General features: G+C 39.6%; 1 protein-coding gene across 33 annotated transcripts in view; it reads right to left on the bottom strand.

Moving 5' to 3' along the window:
• The window catches only part of celf2 (cugbp, Elav-like family member 2), a 118,870-nt gene that overhangs the window by 19,299 nt on the left and 72,071 nt on the right, over positions 1-27,500 (bottom strand). For 15 of the 33 annotated variants that reach the window (XM_047804206.1, XM_047804213.1, XM_047804203.1 and 12 more), the window contains 6 exons: positions 26,530-26,612; positions 20,090-20,165; positions 19,853-19,987; positions 12,887-12,966; positions 5,556-5,759; positions 3,952-4,015 (listed from right to left, as the gene is read on the bottom strand). In XM_047804206.1, coding sequence (XP_047660162.1) covers positions 3,952-4,015; positions 5,556-5,759; positions 12,887-12,966; positions 19,853-19,987; positions 20,090-20,165; positions 26,530-26,612 — 642 coding nt within the window. The remainder of the gene's footprint in view (positions 1-3,951; positions 4,016-5,555; positions 5,760-12,886; positions 12,967-19,852; positions 19,988-20,089; positions 20,166-26,529; positions 26,613-27,500) is intronic. The other 18 variants (XM_047804214.1, XM_047804216.1, XM_047804215.1 and 15 more) reach the window with 3 other exon arrangements.

Genomic DNA, 27,500 nt, shown 5'->3' with positions numbered 1-27,500 from the left:
GGTTAACACACCCCAACTAGACTATACATAGTAGTACAAGCCCTGACACTCCATGCAGCAGCTAAAAAAACTAGGGCCAAGAAGAATCACAAGAAGCACAGAAAAGCCCCGTGCCCTAGATTTCACCCTGCTACACCAAACGACCTTCAGATTCCTGCACTTTGTGTAGCTTTTTTTGTAGACTATATTGACATGCTATTTAGTGCAGAAGAATGCGGGTTTCCATTTCATATAAACGCTTTAAACGATGTCCGCTTCATTGCAAAAACACTGCAGCCTGCAACAGTACAGAAACGTCGAAGGACAAAGCGAACGTTCTGAGTTTCTCTTCTCCTGCACGGAAGTCTTTCAGCACGGATTCAGCATGCTCACTCGCCACTGGCAAGGACTAACCAGCGAGCAGAAAATAGTGCAAACAGACAGATGACACTCAGCTACAGATGTTTAACAGCATCCGGCAGCCAGCAAACGGCTTGGTGTGTAAGAACTATTGCACTTTGGGATTCTAAATCGTCTACAGGAGCGGGAACAAGTTTCAAACAGCCGAAAGATGAGGAAAATATATTTCTTAACATGTGGCACGTCATCTGTTTTTCATTCATCAGAGAAAATGTGTGGCAGGTTTTTGAACCGAGATGTCACTTCAGCTTGTGGTGACTAGGAGGTGTTGGGATTTGCACTCAGAGATTAAAAATCTTCTGAAATCTGTAGGAAAGTGGGATAATTCTAAAGCTGAGACGTATCCTGACTTGTTTCTTCAGTCAGCGACCCGACAAGAATAGCTTTCAGGGATCGGATGTGTCGTATGTCTAAGCTCCAGACCCCACGTTTCATCCGAGGAATAGCTGTTATTTAAGAACTCAATTATACACAGACCATCACGCATCAGTGTTTTTATTGGTTAAACCCACTATAGAGGTTGCCTCCGACAACCATTGGTCTCCATAGGTCACTGTTGAACTGGGGATTGGGTTAGAGTTGTGTATGGGATCATGTAATTAATCACCTTACTCACTGCCACAGACAAGCTCCTGTATACATGAGAGTCAATACGTACAGAATTCACAGAATGTCCATGGCTACATTATTAGATTATTAGTTGCTCCTATATGTAAATATCAGGACCGGTCTCCTGTCCTAGTCATCACAAGGGACTTTGCTCTGACAATCCATTTTTTTGAAAGTCCACATTTTCAGTAAGTAATGAAGTGTGGGGGAAAAAAATGGCGATCATCTTGGACCCCTAGGGCTGGTCTGTGATAAGCGGTCTATGAGGAGAGACCTGAATTAGATATGAGAAGTGTTCGCTGGCAGAGATTGTTGACTGCTTCATGTAGATTGGGCACTAGTGGCTACAGAACAGAGTTGTCTTCTGAATACTGTGCGACTTCCTCTTACACAAACACACCAACCGTGATGGGTGCCAATGTTGAGTCTTGGATCTTGCTTTGTACAAGGAAAAAAGAGAAAAGACGCCAAGATGTATGCAGGTCTGAAGGTAGATCTGCAGTAGGAGTGGAACAAAATGCCATCTGTATCTGTGTCACTTTACTGCTAAATCAGAAGGTTTGTTTTCTTAATAGCTGTAAATGCATCGGCCATGTTAATGAGGAAAAACTGGAAAAAATGTTTTGAAGCAGGCTAGTGTGTGTGAGAGTGTGTATGTGTGTGTTTGTGTATGTGTCTATGTGTCTAAGAGGCCAAGAGGCTGAAAAGAAAAAAGGAGCTGAGCTGAAAAAAAAAAAGGCTTTGCAGGAGCTACAGTAGCAGCAGGCGAACAGGCGCTTAAGGAGCTCTTTTGTGCTTCTGAATAAACTTGAAATCACAGCCGGATTTTAGGGGCATTTGTGTGTGTGTGCGTGTGCGTGGCTGTGTGTGTTTACAAATGACCGCTGATTAGCTCTCACTCAGTGAGACTGGTGGTCAAGGAGGACAATCACACAAGTTGCAAGAGCTTGTATAGGTTCTGTGCACGCAATTCCGTATGTGTAACTCTTTATGTACGAGTGCGTGTGTGTGTATGTGCGTGTGTGTGTGTGTGTGTGTGTGTGAGGTTGGATGCAAGGAAGGGTGAAAACAAGAAATTTAGCACATGGGAGAAAGATATGTGAGAAAATGTGTGCGTTTTCCTGTGAGAGAAAATAAGTGTTAAAAGGAGATAGAAATGTAGGAGTGAAAATGTGTGTGTGTTTGTGAGTTTCTGCAAGATCCCAGTAGACAGAGGGTGGTCAGTAGAGAAATTTCACTAGCTCTTAGAGCTCAGTGTGTTTTTCTGAGCTCCTTATGGCTTGTAGCTCCACCCACACCAGATGTCAGCTGCACACAGTGCCTGCCAATCACGGCCCGTTGCCAGGCGACAGATGGAAGGATCCAACTGAGATGCACAATTCAACTGAGAGAAGGCGCTAAGATCTTGGTGAGCTCACGGGCTCCTGCTGGTTTGTACCACATGAAGATGAGGACACACACACACACAAACACACACACTTTTTTTTGCACTTGTACACATTTGGACCGGAATAAAAATCCTCTCTGGGCGCTGATTATGTTTAAGTGGTGTTATTATCCATACAGGACGAAACCTAACATGTACATATGGCACATAAGATACTCGAGGCTTGATTTGACTCTTTTATTTGCGTCTATCTGAGTTGCGCTAACGTTATATACCAATTTTCACTGGATCAAAGAACATAGCATTAACTGTCGCTTATATTTTTAGCGGCAAGTATTAAAATGGCTTTTTTACATTTTTAAATATAAGCGTGGAGACTTTTATTATACAGGCTGTAAGGATTGATTCTCCATTTTGGTTTGTTTTTCATGTTGCTGATATTAAATAGATACATTACAAAATTAATACAAAGAGCTGTTTCGTATTTTCAAAGATGTTAGACTGGCCATAATCGGCTAATTTCTTCGGTGTAGCAAAGATTACGTCAAATGTATAGTACAAGTTATTGGACTATAATAAATTTATAAAATTTAAATTTATATTGTCTAATACTATAGCAATTGGGAGCTCTATGTATTGCTTAGCTAACTGTCTAGCTTACCATCTTAGTAATTCACAAGTATGATATTTCATTGTTTATCACTCCCTTATTATATCTTTACGTCATACTGTCATATTAATGCTGTTTATTTCCTTCATGCAAAATATAATGGCTGTATGATGTGTAATATATCGTGGGATTTATGCTGCTCCATGATGAAAGTTTGCTGATTTGCAGAGTCCGGCCAAGATATTTTGAAACTGGCTTGCTAGTGTTTCACACATCTCCTGCATACCCACTGCAGAGGAAAGAGGAACGCTTCACAAGCGAAGAGTTTTTATCCAACAAAGCATAATGTTTGCTGAAGTGAACTGACATCTTCACACGTTCAAAAGGACCCGAGCAATCCAGAGCATGTTCCTAAGAAATGACCCAGATTATGTCCTTTAAATGTAGTGAAAAGCTTTAGCGCAGTGTGAGTCTTAGAAAAAAAAAATATATATATATATATATAAAATAAAGGAAAAAGCTGCAGATTGCTGAACACCAGAGGATTCATTTGGGGCACCTTGCTGAAATTTAGGACACTTTTCTGAAAAAGCGCCCCAGTAAAACAATGACAAGGGCTTGGCACAAGCATCAGATGGCGCTGACGTCAGGACGATAGCTTCCGGTTTGTTGAACAAGGGCAGGGTCAGAGTGGAGCCAGAGGATATCAGGGAAAGACTGGGTGTGAGATAAGAACACACCCTGGAGTCCACAAATGTACATCAAGCACATAGCATCATCTCTAACACACACTCCCTGACTCTTAGCTCAAATCTAGTGTAAAGAAAAGCTCATGCTGGAGTTTAAATGATTCAGAACAGGAATGGTTTAGTAATGGGAGTTTAGAAGAAAGGGTTAAATTTGACACTGGGACAGAAAGGTCAAGATTCAACCAAAATCGACTCACCTGCCATCTGCTGGATCCCACTGAACGCTCCTAGATTACTGGATGAAGTCGCCTGCTGTAGCAACTACACAGAGAAACAGAGAAAGAGAGATGGAACGTCAGGAAAAAAGTCGGAAAAAATTTGAATTTAGACATCATGAAAAATTTGCTCAGAGCAGAACTCATTCTCTAAGCAGGAGGAAATTTAGCAGTACAGTATCACACGTATGTAATACCAAGTAAGCACTTCCTGGTGCTTAACGTAACCCAAAGTCAGGCCCTTAAGCAAGACCGTTAATCCTCAAGTGCTTGGATTGTATCCTTTCTCAAGCCTAAGTCACTTTGGAGTCAATCAGCTGCTGAGTGAATACACATAAATGATTATACAGTCAAGTAGAGATCATGTGCAAGGAAAAGAAAGGATACTGAAGCGTTTAGTCGGAGACCCTCCAGGATAAACTCTGAGAGTAATAGAGTCTGGTTTAGCATAAGGGTTGTGGCAAGATGTCTTAAACAACTTGCTAAACTAATTTTTTCTTCTTCTGCTATACTGAGAAACTCTAGCCATAATCTCTGTTCTAATGAATCAGACATACTTCATAAAGACTCCACATTCAGAACTCAGTAAACAAAACGCTTAAAAAAAATCAGACCAATGTTTTAGATCAATAAAATCTAGCAACAAAAAGCCAAAATGGACTAATCACAGATCACAGGCATGTCAGGCGCGCGTGTGTGTGTGTGTGTGTGTGTGTGTGTGTGTGTGTGTGTGTGTGTGTTATCTGATAATGTGGGACATGTACAGTACCAGTAATTTCTCATAAGTAGATTGAACGCTTTTTGCCAATCTTCACAGAATTTCTGATATGTTCATAAAACTAGACGCTCATAATATTCGCTTGTCGCACTCAATAACATGCCTGTGGGTCTGCGGTTTTCCTCTCTGTCTAGTTTTGTTGCACAGAATGTAAACATTACAAGGAAAAACTAAAAGAGCAGAATGCTTAGCTTAAAGGTCAAAGGTGCTTAGTTAATGGTTAATAAAAAATCATCAAGATTACTCACAGGCTATTGCTTGCGAAGCATTAAAATAAGGAATTATAGGAAAGAAGAAATGCGGCGGAGGAAGAAGTGAAGCTTTTTTTTTTAATCTCGTCCCACAGTTATCTTATTTTAGTTTACACCTATAAAGTACATTACATGTCTTCAACACACGAATTAAGCACTAAGGTGTGTTATATATGAAGAAAAACTTCTACAAATACAAAAAAAGAAGAAAAACAAATACAAATTGGAGACTCAAGATCCAAGATAGGAAAAGATCAGAAAAATCTACAACATGATCACGACACCGAATCATCATCGTTTGCTAAAAACAGAGCCTGCGAACACAAGGATTAAATTAGCTATCACTTCAGAAACGTATCAGAATTCTCTTCACCACATCTTGTGTCTTATCCAATTAGCACCTTCATCCTGCCACTGCTGGGAATACCGGGTTTTATTGCTAAAGAAAGCTGGCGGAAAGACAGAAACAGCGAAAGGGAAATGATAGAAGACGAGGCGTCTTGTTACAAGAGAGTGAGCGGAGCCTGAAGAATGAGGGGGCTGAGACAGTGACTGACTGTGGTGCTGATGGGCGTGGCCGAGTGGGTGTGGCCTCTTACTGCCAGGTACTGCGGGGTGAGGCCGGTCAGGCCAGTCAGACTTCCCCAGGCGGAGGCGCTGTTCAGCTGCTGCATCTGCTGAGCTAACTGCTGCTGCAGCCGCCGCTGCTCCTTATCCTTCTGAGTGTCGGCAAACTTCACCACCATGGGGGAGGAGCAACCCTGTACACAGACACACACACAGACAGAGAGAGGTTAGGGCAAAGGTGGAGGACAGCAAATGAGAGACAGAAGGGAAAAGTGGAGAAGGGAAGAAAGAGAACGAAAGAAGAGTGACAGACAAAAATAGGGCAACAGAAAAACAGAAAGAGGCAGAGAGAGACAGGGGGGGAGGGAAGCAGGAAAGAAGAGAGAAAATAATTGGGGAGAGTGAGACAGTAAAGGGTGAGACGGGGACAGAGTGAAATAGGAAAATGGAGGCAAGCATATGGGAGACACAAAAGAGAAAGATGGGGATGGAGGTAACGGGTACGAAGGAAGAAAGAGATGGAAAGGAAGAAGAAAGAAGAGACATGCAAAGGGAATGGAGGAATAAAGGAAAACGAGAACGTGATATGGGGAGAAAACAACAAGAAGAAATAATATGAAGAGAGGATGAAAAAAAACAATTAGGTATAATTGGGTATTTATCACACACACACACACACACACACACACACACACACACACACACACACACACACACACACACACACACACACACTTACACACACACAGAGGAATAGAGGGAATGCGGATAGAGACAAGGGGCTGTATGTGTATGAGTAGAGAAGCTGATATTTCCCCAGAAAGCGATTTCCTGCTTTATAAAGCGATTTCATCATCATGTGCTTCAGAGCGAGAGAGCGCACACGTGCAAGAGTGAGAGAGAGAGAGAGAGAGAGAGAGAGAGAGAGAGAGAGAGAGAGAGAGATTCTGCCCACAGTGCATCTGTGCTAATCTGTCTCTCACACACATATACTCACACACCTCAGAGAGCAGCCTATAATGCCTAAAGCCCTAAGGGTCTGCACTGAAAGTACACAATAGCGCACATAATGAGTGTGTGTGTGTATGAGCATGATTGTGTGTGTGAGAGTGTACAACAAGCGTGTAAGCATGTATCAGTTCTATATTACAACATGTTCATGAACGCCTGTGCCGATTTCTCTCTCTCCCAACACTAGCGAGTGTTAAAGCACGCAGTCATTGTTTAAGTGAATCTACATAGATTATTCTCACAACTCTTGTGCAAATAACCCACACACACACACACACACACACACACACACACGTACACACACACACACACACACACACACACACACTCACTGTGAGATGAGCAGGAGAGTGAGATGATGGAAAAATGGTTAGGAGATGATGATTTAGATTGCATGATGATCATGAAGGTTTACATTAACCAAGTGTGTACATTTACATAATGGCAGGTAAAAAGTAATGCCACTATAAGGCCGCTAACTAGCTTCAAGTACTATGAGTAGATTTATTAAAAAAAATATATATATATATTCCAAGTATACCAGCATTTCAATCACTTAAAAACACTACAGAACCCTTAATGTGAATAATCCACACAGCTCACTAGATACAATATAGTAATGAAGGCATTTATTTGTCAATATTATCAACTCTGTATGTCAGACAAATAAAGGCCAATATACACAGGCGTTCTTGTTAAAACTGATTAATCAGATGCTAAACTAAAACTAAACTAGATGCTAAACTAATGTTCTCTGTCTGTTAGTTCCGGAAGAATAATTCTTGGTATGGAATCGACTCTTTTATGAATCATTTGAACTGACTCAGTTCCTGGAATCAGAGAATCAAATCTTAAGAATCTTTTGAACCGAGTATTAATATTCAGTCCCTGGTATCAACGAATCGACTCTTTTTGAAATCTAGCAATGCCTTGCATGCAGTGGTGTAGTCTAGTATAGTGAGTATACTGTGATACCCCCCCCCCCTCGCCTCATACACCCATCCTAGAGCGATACCCCATAGGCACCACCACACTCACTAATGCATAAAATATGCATCTACATGTAATTTAGAGCATTATTAAAGACTGCTTATGTGTTATCAACATTCCAGTTTATTATAAGCAACAAAAGACAGCTGATAAAAGCTGTGCTCCAGGTCCCATATTCATATAACATTTAAGGCTAAATGTAGCTCTTAAAGGTATAGTTCACCCAACAATAAAAATTTTCTTATTTCCTCACCCTCAATTTGCTCCAAAACTGTATGAGTTTCTTTCTTCTGTTTAACACGAAACATGATATATTGAAAAATGACACAATTTTCATTTTTGGGTGAACTTTATACCTTTAAGAGCTACATTTAGCCTTAAATGTTATATGAATATGGGACCTGGAGCTCAGGTTTTATCAGCTGTCAATTTTCAATGTACATTTAAGAGTGAACAATAAACATTTGTTCAGTTCTGTCACAAACACACTTTCATTGCAGAACTGAATGAACTGGTAGTTTACAAAGCTTTCCAAATACATTTGTACTCGGGCTGTGGGTGAGATGTCACCCGAAGCTGCTGTAGCTTTAGGCGCAGGCTTCTGAGAACACTCAGAGTGTAGTTTGGGTCTGCTTTGGTTTCATATCTTCTTTTACATTAGTTAGTACATTTCAAATTTGCGCCAAAAAACACTGCCAAGCAACTCATTTTCCTCATTTGCTCCTAAATTATAGAACTATAGAATTATACAATTGTAGAATTATATTCTGTGAAGCACTTTCGTCAACAACTTTGGATGTTTTTTTTTTTTTTTTTAATATTTTACAAATATAACTGAGGTCTATTTTCTTACAAGCATACGCATTATATAAGTCACATATAAACTTAGTAAGATTTATGAATTCTACAGTATCAGAATATTAAAAAGCCTTTCTCAGGAAGTCGACATCAGAGCCAATCACACTACAACCTGCACTTCTGGAGTGTGTACAAGCATTTAAAAGGTTGTCAGGGAGGCAAAAAATATAGCCCCACACTCTCCAAGCAGACATCACGTTCCTCGTTTCAGTGGCAGGATTGATTTTTTTTCTCTCTCTAAATGAGCGATGGATAAAAATAAAAAATAATAATAAAAAAAAGGAATGAGATTGTGCCTGAGGTGTCAGTCAAGTGATTCCATCTTGAGCCATGCATCTCAAGAGACCTAAAAATCTCATTACTCCCTCACACACACACACACACACACACACACACACACACACACACACACACACACACACACACACACACACACACACACACACACACACACCTCATTCTGCTTGCTTATTCCTGAAGCCGTCTCGTTACACTTAAATTTTGACTTACACATGGGACATGGTCTGAAGCTGAGGTTTAAGCTACTACAATCCAAAATAAAAGCAAAATTATTACCACTGAATTGTAATGTGGAGTTTAACAAATAGCACAGACATATGTTGTGCAGATGATTGTGAGCATTTTCCAAGTACATCACAGTAATCAACATACAAACTAAATAAATGTGTTGTCAATATTCTAGAAGTGATCATTCATATTTGTTTAAATTATGGGATTTTATGCGGCCCATAAAACGAACGGACGGACAAGAGATTAGCTCTAATACTGTAATGTCATATACTACTTCTGTGTAAGAAAGAAAGAAAGAAAGAAAGAAAGAAAGAAAGAAAGAAAGAACAAAAGCAGGCAAGAAAGAAAGAAAGAAAGAAAGAAAGAACAAAAGCAAGCAAGAAAGAAAGCAAGCAAGAAAGAAAGAAAGAAAGAACGAACAAGAGCAAGAAAGAGCTTGGGAGAAAGAAAGAAAGAAAGAAAGAAAGAAAGAAAGAAAGAAAGAAAGAAAGAAAGAAAGACTACATTTAGATTCATTTCTGACTAACAAACTAAATGTAACTTACTATAAACAACAGAAGCTTAATATACACTGTAAAAATGAACTTTTAAACATAGGGAATCACAAATATTATTTTGATCTCAAACATTCAGGAGCGTTAGGACTGAGAATCAGAACAAACACCTTTTTGGTCAGTAGTAAAATCGAGGGCTATAACGTCTTTCTCCCTGACTGTGAGCTACATGTATGCTATACATCAACGTTAGACCTAAAAACACACGTCTACTTGGCACTTTGTAATACGTTCAGCACTCTCGGATAGTCTACATACTGTACAGTAGATAAGTGAGAATGTTACACTGACAGTGTTTCTACTTCATGGTCTGTAAACATTTAAAAACTGTGGTTACTTCAGGATGCTGCTGTTGGCTTTCTGTTCTGTTGGGTTATGTTTCGTTTCTGTGGCTTTGCTGTAATATTGAGCAGGATGCTGTGTGTTCAGCATGTGCTTGAATATTTTCCCTATCCTTACTGTTACAATACTTACTATATATAAGCTTTAAATGTTCCTTAATCAGTAAATTATTTGACTCTATCATAAAAAATAAACATTCATAAAAATCCCTGTCAGAAGAACAAGACTCTTGAAGCTTGAGTTATATAAAAGCATCAAAATTAAATTCTATATTAAATTCAATTTGTCCTAAATGTGATCCATATATATATATATATATATATATATATATATATATATATATATATATATATATATATATATATATATATATATAGTACAGACCAAAAGTTTGGACACACATTCCAAAAGTTTGGACACACCACCTTTTCAACAGGACAATGACCCCAAACACACCTCCAGCCTGTGTAAGGGCTATGAACCCAATCGAGATGGTTTGGGGTGAGCTGGACCGCAGAGTGAAGGCAAAAGGGCCAACAAGTGCTAAGCATCTCTGGGAACTCCTTCAAGACTGTTGGAAGACCATTTCAGGTGACGACCTCTTGAAGCTCATCAAGAGAATGCCAAGAGTGTGCAAAGCAGTAATCAAAGCAAAAGGTGGCTACTTTGAAGAACCTAGAATACGACATATTTTCAGTTGTTTCACACTTTTTTGTTATGTACGTATATAATTCCACACGTGTTAATTCATAGTTTTGATGCCTTCAGTGTGAATCTACAATTTTCATAGTCATGAAAATAAAGAGAACTCTTTGAATGAGAAAGTGTGTCCAAACCTTTGGTCTGTACTCTATATATATATGTCATGTAAATACTGTTGTGCATCACATCACTAATAATGATTATATGCTTACTTCATGGTTCTAGAGAAAGAATTAAATTATTAAAAGTATTTACTTATTAATTAATTAATTAATTATCGTCTATCGTACCAGTATACCTGAAGCAGTGTTTTCAACACAATTTTAAATGCAACTGTCATAGTTTGAGACAGTCAATCACACCTTCTTCGGATTTCAAAACATGAATGCTGGTTTAATAAGACACTAACACACAGACACACACACAGAGACACACACAAACATAATCACTGACACACACTCCAAGTGCATAAATACACACACACACACATACACACACACACACACACACACACACACACACACACACACACACACACACACACACATATATATATATATATATCAAAAAGAGAGAGAGAGAGAGAGAGAGAGAGAGAGAGAGAAAGAAAGAAAGAAAGAGTGAAAGAAAGAAGCAAACAGAGAAGATCAAACAGGGGAGCGTGTCTGGGGAGAGACTGGGGGCAAACTACAACCCTTAAAATAGCCCTTAGAGAGAAAACTCAACAAACGCGCTGTGTGTGTGATTGTGTGTGTGTGATTGTGTGTGTGGCTGTCACATCGGTTTTCATTAAGTCGTGACATTCAGAAAGGCCACAAATTCCTCTGTGCGAGAAGAGAGGGTGGAAGCGTGCGAACACAAGGGGCTCTTAGGAAAAATAAACAACAAACCCGGAACAATTTATCGCCTGGAATTACTTTTGCCTGAGCATAGGCAATGACCAGGACACACACACACACACAGCAATTTGGACACTTTTTCACCACAAACAGATTGAGAAATTAATTGTGTTCTGCTCAGTTAAGGCCACAAAAACGTTAATTATTCACACTAGGGAGGTCAATATAACATTTTTATAGCATTATTAAAGCTTTTATTACGTTTACAATATTATACTGGCATGACAGAAGAACAAACAGGTAGATGGCTTGATGAACAGTGGTTAAAATGTGATTTCCATTTGCAATTTATTTTAGAGCTGTCTCAAAAAAATAAGCAAAGAATGATGTCACCTAACCAGCCAATCAGAAGCCAGTATTTTCTGAGGCTGTTGTAGAAATGTGTTTCATTATAATCTCAACTAAATGGTTCCATCAGTTCTGCCCATGCTAACAGTAATATTGTTTGTTTGTTGAATGTTTTGCAACACAGCTGGAAGAAATGCATTGTTTTCTATGTTGTTACCGTGAATGAATTTTAAAATCCTTTTTAAATGTATTTTTTTTAAAAAGAGATTTTGCTCTCTGAAATAATTAAAGAGGAATTAAAGTATTCTCTCTCTCTCTCTCTCTCTCTCTCTCTCTCTCTCTCTCTCTCACACACACACACACACACACACAAGCTCGATCTGAGACGTCTGTCAGCTCTCCGTCATTGGAGTGACATTTTGACAGGCAAGAAGATGGACAGCTAAACACCAAGGACCCCGGTGAGTGCTATTACATGTGTGTTATTAAAACGTCTCGGATGTGGCGAGTGCGTGATGCAGCTAATGGCAGCCTTCCTTCACCCAGGGGTCCTTCCTGACACCCACTGGTGGCCATGGCACTGCCTGTTTTAGCTGAATTTTCACTCTTTCTCTTTCTCTCACTTTGTCTGTGTCTCTCTTGTTCGTTTTAAAGTTTTGTCCTACTTCAGTGTAAGTTTGAAGCGACAGACTTTTGGCTGACGGTTGGAGCTGTGATACTGGCCAAAAAGAGACTGAGGGGTGTGAGAGACAGAAAGAGATCGTGAGAGTGAAAAGAGAGAGAGAGAGAGAGAGAGAGAGAGAGAGAGAGAGAGAGAGAGAGAGAGAGAGGAGAAAATGGTGTGAGAGAGAGAGAGAGAGAGAGAGAGAGAGAGGAGAAAATGGTGTGAGAGAGAGAGAGAGAGAGAGAGAGAGAGAGAGAGAGAGAGAGAGAGAGAGAGAGAGAGAGAGAGAGAAAGTGTGTGGGAGAGAGAGAAAAGTGGCCAGACAGATGGGAGGGGGAGAGGTGGAGAGAGGGAGGAAGTGTGAGAGGAGAGGAGGGATGAGATGAGGACACAGGAGAGAGAGATAGAAGGAAGGATGAGAAGCTGAACAGAGAGAGAGAGAGAGAGAGAGAGAGAGAGAGAGAGAGACGAGAGTACAGTACCTCCATGGTCTGAGACTGATGCATGGCTTTGATTGCATTCTGTGCCATAGCCCTGGTAGAAAACGTGACAAACGCACATCCTGCAGGAAGGGAACGAAGAAGGGAGGTAGGGTTGGAGGGAGGGAAGGAGGGAGAGAGGGAGGGAGGGAACGAGGAACGAGGGAGGAAGAGAGACAAGAGAAAAAAAAAAACAAAAGAAACAAGACAAAAGGGTTGGACAGGTCGTTATAAAGCCAAAAAACAAAGATTGTACAAAGAAGAAAAGCAGACAGAACTTACTGCAAAAGTGGCTTAGAGTAGAACATTCAACAACATTTAACAACAATCAACACTCAGCTCTTACCTGAACACACTGAACACACTGAACACCAGAGCAACACAATAAAACACACAATCAGTATGAATGTAACTGTGTTTGTGAGTTTAGTAAAGTACATTTTAGTGCACATATTCACACACAGGCATATTAGTGCCCATATCCATACACACAGAAGTGCTCTCTCTCTCTCTCTCTCTCTCTCTCTCTCTCTCTCTCTCTCTCTCTCACACCCACGCACATGCACACACACACACACTCACACACACACACACAGCCACACACACACACACACACACACAGCCTATATGTTCTATACAAGAGAGTTAGACAGACAGAAATATATTTCTAACACTTCCATCTGCTTTGTTATTCTTTCACTTTCTGCCTTTCAGGATGAAAAACTCTCTGCCGGTGATTGACAGGACCGATCATCATCAATGTCACTTGTGACTACTCAATTACTCATCCCCAGGCCTAACTTCAACTTTGTCAAATGTAAATTTGGCAAAGCCTGTTCTTCCAATCAAAGAGCAAGTGAGTGTTATTTCTGTTTTCTGCTTTGTCCCATTTTTTTTTTCCTCTCTCTCTCTTCTTGGAATGTCTGGCTACTACCAGGGTTTCTGCTTTTATCATCACCCTCCCTAACTGATATACTCAGTGTACTCTTGAGGGGTTTTTTATTTTCCTTAGCAGTTTGATTAGCAGTTTAGGTTAGAAGCTCATACCAGTGCCACTGTAGAAAGCAGTTAGCTGAACTGGTGGATATTTAATTTAAATAAATAAAGAAATAAAATATAAAGGAAAAAAGAAGACCGTACTTGCTTAATTACATGTGGCAGGATTTAACTTTCGACACATAACAGGAGTATTATATGAATAGTGGCTGATGCTGTTTCGGCAATTTGTTAGGTCCTCGCTCACCAGAAAGGTCAGACAGCTAAAATCCATCATTATGCTAGCTTAGTATTTTGCAAATTACAGTTCTATGATAGTCATAGTTTAATGTAAATTTCAACTATATACTAGTGTTTGATGTTCGACTAGCATTTTATGTTCAGTGTAGTCATGAGCTCTATGCTAGTTTTGGGTAACATAGATATCAACTTTATGCTAGTTTTGTTCAGTGTAAATATCAGCTCTATGCTAGTTTTGTTCAGTGTAAATATCAGCTCTATGCTAGTTTTGTTCAGTGTAAATATCAGCTCTATGCTAGTTTTGTTCACTAGTCAGTCTGGTTGACAATCTATGCCAGCTGATAAGTTATTTTACAGCTTTAAAATTATTTAATAATAATTTAACACTTGTTTATACTGGTCCATAAATGTTTGAGCTTTTGTGCCCTAATGATATTTTCTTAACAGTCTATCTATAATGTAGCATTAGTAAATAGGTTTCTGTGTACCAGCACTCGCCAGGTGGCAAGGGTGGGCTACCAGTTTGAACAGCTTGGCATGTGTCTCAGTAGCTAGGAGATATTATGTTACTAACTATTTTAGATACCAGGAACCTTACAGGGAAGTGTAGTGTTACTTACTGGATACCCGAGGGGAAAGACACTGATATACAGTATAAGGCATGTTTTAAAATATGCAAATAGCCAAATATGCAAATGTGCATGCACACACACACACACACACACACACACACACACACACACACACACACACACACACACACACACACACACACACACACACACACACGCAGCTCCACCTGGCTGTGGCTAGACATTCTCTTTAAGCCATTTTCTGTCACACATTTGCATGTTCATGTGCCTGCTAGAGCACTCTTCGCCCTGAATGCTCGAACAGAATGAGAGTAATCTCTCTGCTGCAATCACGACAAGCGTTCCCACGAGGCCGAGCGGCTGCTGGAGATCTGCCTGTGGTGGCAGCTGGGAAATGGAGTCGTTTATGCAGGTGGTGGGCAAAAGAACAGGCCATATGGAGACATGCTGTGGAGATGGCAGTGTCTCAAGAGCTCTCTCTGCTCTACTGTACACACACACATACACTCGCACACACACAAACGATAAAACAAGTCCTACTAAAGTAAGCTCTTCAGCCTTGTAAGACTGCAAGTCAAGAAACTGCCCTATTGTTTTATGTTCACTAGGAGGCACTAGCTGCATTTACTTTCATATGCTGTACTTGTACTTCTCTCTCTCTCTCTCTCTCTCTCTCTCTCTCTCTCTCTCTCTCTCTCTCTCTCTCTCTCTCACTCTCTCTCTCACTCTCTTCCCGATGTGACCAGCACCCCAAGTTCCAATATGGGTGTGATTTCAGTCCATAGTCCCAAATGTTGTTTATATTAAGCCTAAGTGTTATTAATCTGGTCATTAAAGCAGTTTTATTCAGTCTGTTATAAAAGAACAATTTTAATCCTTGCTGAATTCTGATCTCTGTCCTTCATCGTGGAGACAACAGGACGCAGAATAAGAGAGTGTTTCCAAAGAATTATCCTTCTTTTATTACTGCTTCCTATTTAGAGCACTGCATCAGAGCAGCAGATATAAATATGTTATAGGCCACATGGTGAAGGGGAACAAGAATGAGAGAGAGAGAGAGAGAGAGAGAGAGAGAGAGAGAGAGAGAAAGGAGGACAGTTTGAAGAAAGTGGGCTAGCTCCCTTGGTGATCTATATTTATTGGTAGTGAAAGTCTACAGTGATTGATAGATCTCTGAGATGGGGGAGATTAGAGAGATAAGGAGAGAAAGAGACGAATGTTAAAGGAGAAGAAAGACAGGGACGAGGACAGACTGCTTAGTGCTTGTCGCTTTGCTCGTTTACTTTTGCACTGGAGCTGCAGGACTAATTCAGGGGATAAGTAATAAAAAGCTATCTAAATTAAAATTCCTGCTGTAAATATCCATCTCAGGCTGTAATCAGTACTCATTATTATCACATACATGATGATGGTTCAGGACAAAATTTGACTCAATATATGAACATGAGCCAAATCTCTTGATGTAGCTGAAAGCTGGAATATTACATAGGTGCAATTCAGAAGACTGTAGATGTGATGTGGATGATAATACATTAAATCTAAGTTTAACTAATAAAGCATTACTGCATACCCCTGTGAAATATTAACTACGTAATTTATTTAAACGATGCCGTTTTTAAAGAAAGGCCCTAAAGAGATGTACATTTACTTCCCTTAGCCTCGTAACTCTAGTACATTACTCTGAGCAATCTGAAGACACTGAACATGCCTTTCAATTAGTTTTGGCCAAAAAATTCTCATAACAATATACAAGTCGTTGCTGTTGTTTCGGCTGATGTTTGAATTTTTACTTTACATTCCATTCATGACTGAAGTCCCAATGAGCAATATGACCTAATGCCTTAATTAATATGTTCTCATTGGTTAACAGGCTAAATTTATAACTGAGGTGGAATGGCGCTTTCCAGCATTTACCCCAGTGACCTGAGTTCAACTTATTACCAACAGTTCCCAACGTTGTAATTTAATTTATGTTAATTTATGCACACTTCTTTTCAGCCATAGATGGAATACATATTAGTTAATGCAAGTGTTCATTATTTAGTTAACATTCAAAGGCCCAATTAAAAGTTCTTTCCGTACGTCTGCGTGTGTATGCATGTGTAAGAAAGAGGACGAGTGCTGCGGTGTCCTGTAGGGCCGACGCGGTTCGGTAAAAGCACATATCCCCTGCATCAGGGCACTTTCAAATATATCTCGCAGCAAGGGCTCAGGGACCGGAGTTAATCTCATGTGGAATTAAAATATTCATGAGAACCAGAGAGGAAGCGAGAGCAAAAAGAGAGAGACCGAGGAGGGAGAGGACGAGGGACAGAAAACGAGGGAGAGAAATGAGTCCTGTAGAGGACAGGATGACAGGAGAGGAGTGGATGAAGGGGTGGAGGAGTGGCTGTGAAATGAGAGTGTAAGAAGAGTGGTAGCTGAGTGAGCAATACAGGATGGTGGAGGTACAACCTGTCCTCCTCTAGGCCTCTGAGACGAGGGAGAAAATTATAGCAGGTATGTAATGGTTCTGATGGAAGGATGTATGTGTGTTACAGAAACTTTGCCCTCCTGGCACAGAAACGTGTGTGTCTGTTTCAATGTGTGTGTGTGTGTGTGTGTGTGTGTGTGTGTGTGTGTGTGTGTGTGTGTGTGTGTGTGTGTGTGTGTGCATCCTTCAAGAATAAGGAGAAGATAATGGAGTACAGAAGGGGACTACTTTAATCCGCTCACTGGGAAACAAGATAGATTATTTCAATTCTCTGGAATAGCAATAAACATGTTTACTTTTGTATTCTCGCTTTAGCTTGTCTTAAGCACATATGAACTGCTAGTGATGAAAGCAGTGTTCACAGGCTGCTGTTGATTAAAAAGCAGCTGATTATAGATAGTTTTATACATGTTCTGATCAGGGAATGCCTTACATTACCTAGCTAGTCAGATATCTTATGCAAACCACATTAAAACAACACCGTTAGCACTTATTTATAATTAACAACACTTTCATCCTTTACTTTTTGCTCTCCTTATGCTTCATGAACATTCATGGCTAAAGTTCAACCATATAAATTCCCAGATGTCCTCTACCATCAAGGCGAACTAGATTTTTCACAAGATTAATTTCATTCCGGTTGAATTTAGTCTTGCACTGACAAACAATACAATCGAACGCTAGTAAAGGACGCTAGCTGAAAATCACTGGAGCCATGTTAATTAACAGATATATGCCGTGAACGTGTGTGATGTTGCTTGACACAAACTTCCATTGCGCATGTAATTTTTTCCTTAACTTAAAAAAAAGATGCTTAGGGAAAAATGACTATAAGAGCATCAGTAATGTATTTTCATCAGCTGTAAGATAAAACTCAGGGCTCTGAAATCAGTATCATACATCAACCCACAAAAATACCTATTTCCGATTAGCTGGAAAAGTTTTCCTTTGATTATAGATGCATCTAATATAATTTCTAATTTACTACATCTAAAGTAAGTCACGAATATAATATATAATGATATAGGCTATTTATGGGTATGATTGTATATGTAATGATGTTGCTATAGTAACAGACGCAACAGTTAGGATTTTATTTTTCTCGGCTGCATTCGAGGTTGGTTGTGCTGTATGTAAATGTACTTCAAATACTTGTCCCAAGTCAGGACCTGAATGTTCTCTGGCTACAGTGAAGTCCAGTTATCAGTTCTCACCTGATAAAGACGTGAAGCTTTGCACATCCTCAGTACAGGTTGTCCAAGCCTTTTTAAAATCACTCTTAGTCACCCCGTTCTTCACTTTCAACATTAATGACTCTATACACATCTGGACACATATCACTTCTCTTCAAAACACTATCCTGAAAATCTCAGACATCAGCAACTACTGACTGGTTTCGGTCATCTCGTTTCTTTCTAAAATTCTTGAACGTGCTGCATTTAGCTGGCTCTCTTTCTCACCCAGACGGACCTCTAAGATCCTAACCGGTCTTGCTTCAAAAAAACGACACACTCCAAACAGCCCAGGTGGCTGTTCCTGAAAATAATCTGGCGGCTGGGTTAGCCAAACTATCATCTGTCTTTATCAACGTAACAGCTTTTAACACAGTGAATCACCAGACTCTCCTGTCTATCTTCACCAACCCCGAAATTAATGGTGCCACAGAACAGTAGTTTCCTGAAAGTGTTATCTCACACTATAATACATGCATCACCACATTGCTCTCCATTGGTGTCCCACAAGGCTCGGTCCTACTGTTCTTGCTTGGTCCTCTTCTGTTACACAAGTTCTCTCAGTGACTTCATTCGGTATCCTCAACATGTTTTTAATACCACACCTCTGCTGATGCTACTCAACTTATCCTCTGCTTTCTTCCTACAGACAGCATCTCAGCAAGTTTAGTGGACAATTTATCAAATAAAAAAGCAAGAAAAACCAGCTGTATATTGCTGGAAATGCCATTGTTATCTCACAGGGGAACTCTCAAATCACACTCTTATACCCTCCACTAAGCTTTGGGGTAATTCTGGAAAACCCAGAGTCCCTCACTCCTTAAACTGTGAACCTGATTCCATCATGCATGTTTATTCTTTACAGCATCAAAAGGGTCTGGCCATTTCTCCATGGAGGCCACTTATGGATGTTTTTTTTTTCATCTTGAGTTTGGGCTACTGTAACTCACTTCCATTTACCATTTGATCCCTGCAAGTGATCCAGAGTCCTTCTACACCACTGCTGCATTCTGACCACCAGCTTCCTCTATCTGCCCACACAATAGGCTTAACACAATAGCCTACAGTCCCATTTACCTCATCCCAATCCCCTATGAAGCTCTTACACAAGTCCGCTTGACCCCCATTCCATCGATGTACAAGTAACCCATGCATGAAGGATCTTCGTTTCTAATTTCTGTCCTAGCTCCCAGATGGTGGAATAAACTCGTCTACCATATTTTAACCAAACTTATCAAAAATGTGCATTATAGTAAGATTATTCCATAATAATGACAATGTTATTTGCTATATTATCCGTTATAGAACCCACAGACCAATTTGTGTGTATCTGTGTTTGTGTGTGTGTTTGTGTGTGTGTGTGTGTGTGTGTGTGTGTGTGTGTGTGTGTGTGTGTGTGTGTGTGTGTGTGTGTACGCATGTGTGTGTGTGTTACCTCGGCTAAGTCCGTCTGGCCCTCTCAGGATGCGACACTCCTCAATCTGTCCGAAGGAAGAGAACATAACCCGGATATCGTTCTCGTTACACTTCTTTGACACCATCCCGATAAACAACTTCCTGTCCTCCACCGCTAAGATTGAAAGAAGAAATGATAATGGAAGGAGGAGAAAAAGTAAGTGATAAGCGAGTGTGAAAAGGTGTGTAACATACACAAACTCACACAAACACACACCTCCCATATGAACACTGTCACGCTCACCATTTGATTTCTCACTGTCTGCAGGCTTCATCTGAATGGGATGGTGCATCTGTAAGACAGGTCAGACAATGGTTCTATTATAATATTAATAATCATTACATTATTCTAATATTATATATTTTCATCCTCTTTTCTTCATCAGTTCTTGTCTAATCATTCTTTCCTTCCTTGTTTTACCTTCATTCTTCTATTTTTCCTTTTTGGTTTTTTTTTCTTACTTCTCTTTATCCTGTTTACAATTCTTAATCTCCCTTGCCATTCTTTTCATTCTGCTCCCTTAGCATTCTTTTCTTTCTCCATCTTTATTACCTTACATTTATTACATAACACGGATTAAATTACAGTTATTTCCTCTTTCACTTTGACCTTTCTCCTTCCTTCCTTTGTTAATTCAATCTTCCGCACAAATTGTTTGTTTCTCCTTTTTTCCTTCAACTTGTTTCCTTTTTTAAATTCCTTCCTCTCTTATTTCTTCCCTTCAGGTATCCCCTGCTTTCTTCCTCAACCGTTCTTTCATCTTTCCCCCTTCCTTCTTTCCATCTTGCCTCCTCATGTTTCAATTTATCTCATACATTACAGACACACTAAGAGATGATGGTGATGTTCATCCACTTGTGATCTGCTCCTCTTCTCATTTGATCCTAAAGCATGTTCCTGTTTTCTTTACTACCTCTCTCTCCTTCTCTCTCTCTCTCTCTCTCTCTCTCTCTCTCTCTCTCTCCCTATCTCTCTCTCTCTCTCTCTCTCTCTCGCTTTACAGCCACAATTTGCCTTTGATCTACTGACAGACCTTGGCTTCATTCTGTCTAACACACACACACACACACACACACACACACACACACACACACACACACACACACACACACACACACACACACACACACACACACACACACACACACACCTACACTCCCTGTAAGTGTCTCTACATCATATTCCTTCTCTCACTCTCACTCTGTTACAGAATTTTATGGTTGTGATAGTCAGTTATGTGTACATGTGTGTGTGTGTGTGTGTGTGTGTGTGTGTGTGTGTGTGTGTGTGTGTGTGTGTGTGTGTGTGTGTGTGTGTATGTGTTTGTGAGTGTGCACACAAAGTGAAATATGATAAGGTTGCTTACATGCTTTAGATCAATTGCCAGTGCACCTTTTATCCACTCTCTAACACATACACACACATGTGCGCGCACACACACAACATTTGGACTTTATTTTCCAGTAAAATGTTCTTTAAGACCCTATTGTTTTTATTCGAATCATCACAAGGCAGATGCATCACCTCACACAATCCAGAGTTCATAGAAATCTAATCTTTACAGATAAAGATTTGAATATCACACAATATTCAAATAGAAAACAACGCACTATGGCTGTCTACAATGCTTCCCCTAGGGCATATGAAGCAGGCCAACCACTACTGGGCAGTGTAACTCACTCAGATGGACATTTACCCTCTTCTGCATATAGTAAACTAGCTCACAGATGCCTACGACTGGCTAGTGTCGCTGTGATTGAGGAGACAGAATATGGGATCTCTTCTACCCTGGTGAGGAAGGCCGTGGCATTGTGAGGACTAGAGAGCCAGCAGTCTACTCACACAGTGTAACATATGGCATCATACACCACATGAACAAATCTATTAATCACTTTTTTTTCTAGTAAATTTTGCCAGTGGAACAAAAATAGACTTATCTGGCATTTTTAATCCGTATAAACAATTATTTTATCACTGTGTGCATGATATAAATTTAATTCAGACACTTTCTAGCTTTTAGTGTGAGATGTTTCACAGAATTTCAGGTGCTTGGGATCGAGCACGTTGGCATCTCAGAGAGCAGAAATGGGTTTGATATCAACAGTTACTTAAGACAGACATTTGGGTAAAGATTAAAAAATAAAAACTTTTATTTTGTTTGTTTTTTTCTGGATCTTTGTGAACTTCTGTGAATATATTTCCACTAGTAGGCTAGGTAAAAACAGTAATACTCATGAAAAACTACAAATTCTTAAAGCCCTGAGTATCTCCATATCATGCCACTACTGTGGAGTGTCACATGAAAAAGACATTCGATACAAATTTTTTAGCCTCTGTAATGTACAGTTTTGGTAATTTGGAGTGTATTCTAACTGAATCCAATGCGTATAATGGCAATGGTGCATGCATCGTATTAATTCTAAACAACTGATCAAAAAGTGGGCGCTTCATGTAAATGATAAAAAATAAACAGGAGCATGTCGAAAAAATATCCCCAGTGAGCTGTGAACCGAAAGCGTTTCCGGTATGCGGATAATATTCATTTCAGAGCTTGTTTCAGGTAATGAGAATGTTAAATTGTGGCTGGAACATAAGTGGGTGCAGTCTAGTTCCCACACACAGATGCAGATTCATCAGCCGAGCTGAAATCAGTGCTTGTTTTGAAGCATCGGACGTGAAACAGTTCTTTCTCGGCACTTGTGCTGAAAGAAATTTTGATGAATAAGGGCCAAAGAATGAAAGACAAAAACAAAACTCATATGCACACAGTTACCACCATTGAAGTGTTCTCACAAAATCAGATGTATTCTTTTCCTGGTTGTATGAAGAAAGTGGTGAGGGGGATGTAACGAAAGAGGAAAAAAAAGGCCACTAGAAGATGAAGGGCACTCTTATGGACATGCCCTAGATTGGCTCTTGTTCTTGACTCTAAGATAAGGACGCACAAGAGTGGACAAAACCTCACACACATACTCTGAGTGTCCACTGATTGAAAGAGAAAAAGACAGAGAGAAATTCATTTTCTCCATGATGCTAATGAAGACCTCTTCATTGATTCACACAAAGGAGGATAAGCAATTGGCTGATTGCTCTAAAGTGCGTTTTGCTTAAGTTAATGGTTGTTGGATATGATTTAAGTCCCTGAATTGTCTACTTATGAGCAAAAATGATTATAAAACTGCACACAAAGCTGAAACATATCGGTCGCACCACATGATGAGAATGACTGTGTTGGCGTGTTCGGGTTCTCAGCTTTAATTATCTAAAGACTCGATTAGGAAGAGTACAGCACACGGCTTATCTGAGATCAGAGATATGTGCTACCTCCTTAGAAACATACAGGGTTAACTGAGCGTAACATCATATTGCGCACGTAAAATCAATCGGTCTGTAAATGTTCTACAAACTTCATATAAGACAATAAATGCTTTATTAGTGATACAGTATAGTGATGCGCTATAGTGATACTCTATAGTGATGCGCTAGTGATACGGTATAGTGATGCGCTAGTGATACGCTATAGTGATACGCTATAGTGATGCACTAGTAATAATGGTATAGTGATACACTATAGTGATACGGTATAGTGATGTGCTATAGTGATACGGTATAGTGATGCGCTAGTGATAATGGTATAGTGATACACTATAGTGATACGGTATAGTGATGCGCTATAGCAATACGCTATAGTTATATGCTATAGTGATACGGTATAGTGATGCGCTATAGCAATATGCTATAGTGATACACTATAGTGATACGGTATAGTGATGCGCTATAGCAATACTCTATAGTGATACGCTATAGTGATACGGTATAGTGATGCGCTATAGCGATACGCTATAGTGATACGGTATAGTGATGCGCTATAGCAATATGCTATAGTGATACACTATAGTGATACGGTATAGTGATGCGCTATAGCAATACTCTATAGTGATACGCTATAGTGATACGGTATAGTGATGCGCTATAGCGATACGGTATAGTGATGCGCTATAGCGATATGCTATAGTGATATGGTATAGTGATGCGCTATAGCGATACGCCACAGTGATGCGCTAGTGATACGGTATAGTGATGCGCTATAGTGATACGGTATAATGATACGCTATAGTGATGCACTATAACAATAAGGTATTGTATAGTGATGCGTTATAGTGATACAGTATAGTGATGCGCTATAGTGATACGGTATAGTGTTACGCTATAGTGATACAGTATAGTGATGCGCTATAGTGATACGGTATAGTGATGCGCTATAGTGATAAGGTATAATGATGCACTATAACAATAAGGTATTGTATAGTGATGCATTATAGTGATACGGTATAGTGATGCGCTATAGTGATACAGTATAGTGTTACGCTATAGTGATACAGTATAGTGATGCGCTACAGTGATACGGTATAGTGATGCGCTATAGTGATACGGTATAGTGTTACGCTATAGTGATACAGTATAGTGATGCGCTATAGTGATACGGTATAGTGATGCGCTATAGTGATACGGTATAGTGATGCACTATAACAATAAGGTATTGTATAGTGATGCGTTATAGTGATACGCTATAGTGATGCGCTATAGTGATACGGTATAGTGATGCGCTATAGTGATACGGTATAGTGTTACGCTATAGTGATACAGTATAGTGATGCGCTATAGTGATACGGTATAGTGATGCGCTATAGTGATACGGTATAGTGATGCACTATAACAATAAGGTATTGTATAGTGATGCGTTATAGTGATACGCTATAGTGATGCGCTATAGTGATACGGTATAGTGATGCGCTATAGTGATACGGTATAGTGTTACGCTATAGTGATACAGTATAGTGATGCGCTATAGTGATACGGTATAGTGATGCGCTATAGTGATGCGATATAGTGATGCACTATAAGAATAAGGTATTGTATGGTGATGTGTTATAGTGATACGGTATGGTGATGCGCTATAGTGATACGGTATAGTGATACGCTATAATGATAAGGTATAGTGATGCACTATAGCGATACGGTATAGTGTTACGCTATAGTGATACAGTATAGTTATGCGCTATAGTGATACACTATAGTTATATGCTATAGTGATACGCTATAGTAATACGCAATAGTGATATGTTATAGTGACACACTATAATTATACAGTATAGTGATACAGTATAGTGATGCGCTATATTGGTAAAGTATAATGATACAGTATAGTGATGCGCTATAGTGATACGGTACAGTGTTACGGTATAGTGGTATGGAATAGTGATATACTATAGTTATATGGTGTAGTGATACGGTATAGTTATATGCTATAGTTATACACTATAGTTATATGGTATAGTGATACGGTATAATTATATGCTATAGTGATACACTAAAGTGATGTGCTATAGTGATGCTCTATAGTGATGCACTATAATGATGTGCTATAGTGATGTGCTATAGTGATACGCTATAGTGATACAGTATAGTTATACGCTATAGTCATATGCTATAGTCATACGCTATAGTCATACAGGATAGTGATATGCTATTGTGATACGGTATAGTGATACATTATAGTGATGCGCTATAGTGGTATGATATGGTGGTACGGTATAGTGATACACTATAGTTATACGGTAAAACGATATGGTATAGTTAGACTTGTGATACGCTATAGTGATACAGTATAGTGGTACTGTAAAGTGATACTGTATAGTGATACGCTACAATAATACTCTATAGTGCTACAGAATAGTGATACACTATAGTGATACTGTATAGTGTGCATGTGTTAGTGAGGCTGCTTTGTGAAAAGGTTCATGGAGGTGGATGCTGAGCTGATAGACTGATAGGGTTTATTAATATTTTAAGTTTTCTGATAGTGTCTGAAGTTCCATTCAAAAAACACTTGGATCGAAATAAGCCATTATGAGTTAAACTCATGACTTAACGTTTTTTTTCCCTGACTGTTCGTTGTTGCACTGTTGGACGAGGAAATAAAGAAAAGCATTTCACTGCATTACATCACACGTTTGTAATACGTATGTGACAAACACAAAACCTTGACCTAGTTTAGAACTCTAGTGTGGTTCCACACAGATTTTAAATGCTTGGTTCTGATTGGTCGGGAGGTGACTTCTAACATCACAGCTCTGACAATATGACTTCAAAAACAGAATAAATGATTGCTTCATCAGAGGAAAATTCATGTTTTGAAAGAGTCTCCAGTGTAAGTTTTCTAACAGGAAAGTCTTTAAGATGGAGAGCTTTGCTTAGCTTTAGTTTCCTCAGTAACCTGATGCTGCATTTAACCTCTTATTAATGTCAATGGATTAAAAAAAGAGAAGCTGGTATGAGTATAGTTTTTATAACTGTTATAACGTAAGCATCTAAGTGATTTTCTTCTAATTGATGTAATTGCAATATAAAGTGCTTTTAACACCATGCACCACTTACTGGCTCTGACTTAAAGTATTACATTCCCCTTCTGTTAATTACACATCAGTTCCCACGGAGTGCTAAAGCACCTTCATTACAATATAAAGATGCACCAAGCTTGTTCACCAAACCTCATCGTCATCATCGTCGTCATCGTCGTCATCATCGTCATCGTCATGGAATTCATGCATTCAACATTTGGTCACAAATAATAACAGAAGGAAAAAAGTGCTCACCCCAGTTAAGGTTTTGATGTTGTGCAGGGCATTCTGAGCCTCGAGAGCAGCTTTTCGTGTGTAGAATGTGACAAAACAGCATCCTAAAAAACAGAGAGAGAAAGAGAGAGAGAGAGAGAGAGAGAGAGTATTAGTATGAATAAGAACACAACTGGATTTAGCTGCTTGCTGAGTGAAGGGAACGCCTCGCTGTTCAACCCAGAAGGAAAAACAGAAGAAAAAGCAGGATAAAGGGGTTGTGAGGGAGAAGGAATGAGAGAACTCTCATGTGTGTGTTCTGTTTTTCATATTTGTGTACTGTGTGTATAAACACTCAAGAGAGACAACCGCATATGTGTGTGTGTGTGTGTGTGTGTGTGTGTGTGTGTGTGTGTGTGTGTGTGTGTGTACATAATATGCCAAGTGGATTTATATCAAATCTAACATTAAAGCTAAGGACACAAGCAGGCTGCATGTGGGGACTAAGCCAGACCATCGCATTAACTGTGGCCAAACTGTAATATCTGAGCATCTGCGTGTTCACACACACACACACACACACACACACACACACACACACACACACACACACACACACACACACAGACACAGACACTCACCGACACACACACACACACAGATCACATAGTCCTGAAAGAGCTTAAAATGCCATGCTATAAAAAAGTCTGCGTTCTTTTCAGAAAATCTCTTTGCTGTTCAGCCAAAATCGCCACTAATTACCACAGACACTAACAATCGGCTCTGTCCCAAATCCACACTGAGTTTACCGACTCGGCTCAGATATTATTACTGATGTCTGCTACAGAGGGAATCTAACAGAGAGAGAGAGAGAGAGAGAGAGAGAGAGAGAGAGAGAGAGAGAGAGAGAGAGAATTGGCAGAATTAAACATGGACTCATTCCTGTCTGGCAACAGTGTAATTCCTTCAATGGCCAACATACTAACACACCCAAGCACACAGCATGCACACAC

Source organism: Tachysurus fulvidraco, chromosome 19, assembly GCF_022655615.1.
Source record: "Tachysurus fulvidraco isolate hzauxx_2018 chromosome 19, HZAU_PFXX_2.0, whole genome shotgun sequence".
Taxonomy (NCBI): Eukaryota; Metazoa; Chordata; class Actinopteri; order Siluriformes; family Bagridae; genus Tachysurus; species Tachysurus fulvidraco.
The sequence above is the reverse complement of the archived record's forward strand: the minus strand, read 5'-3'. Positions and strand labels throughout refer to the sequence as shown.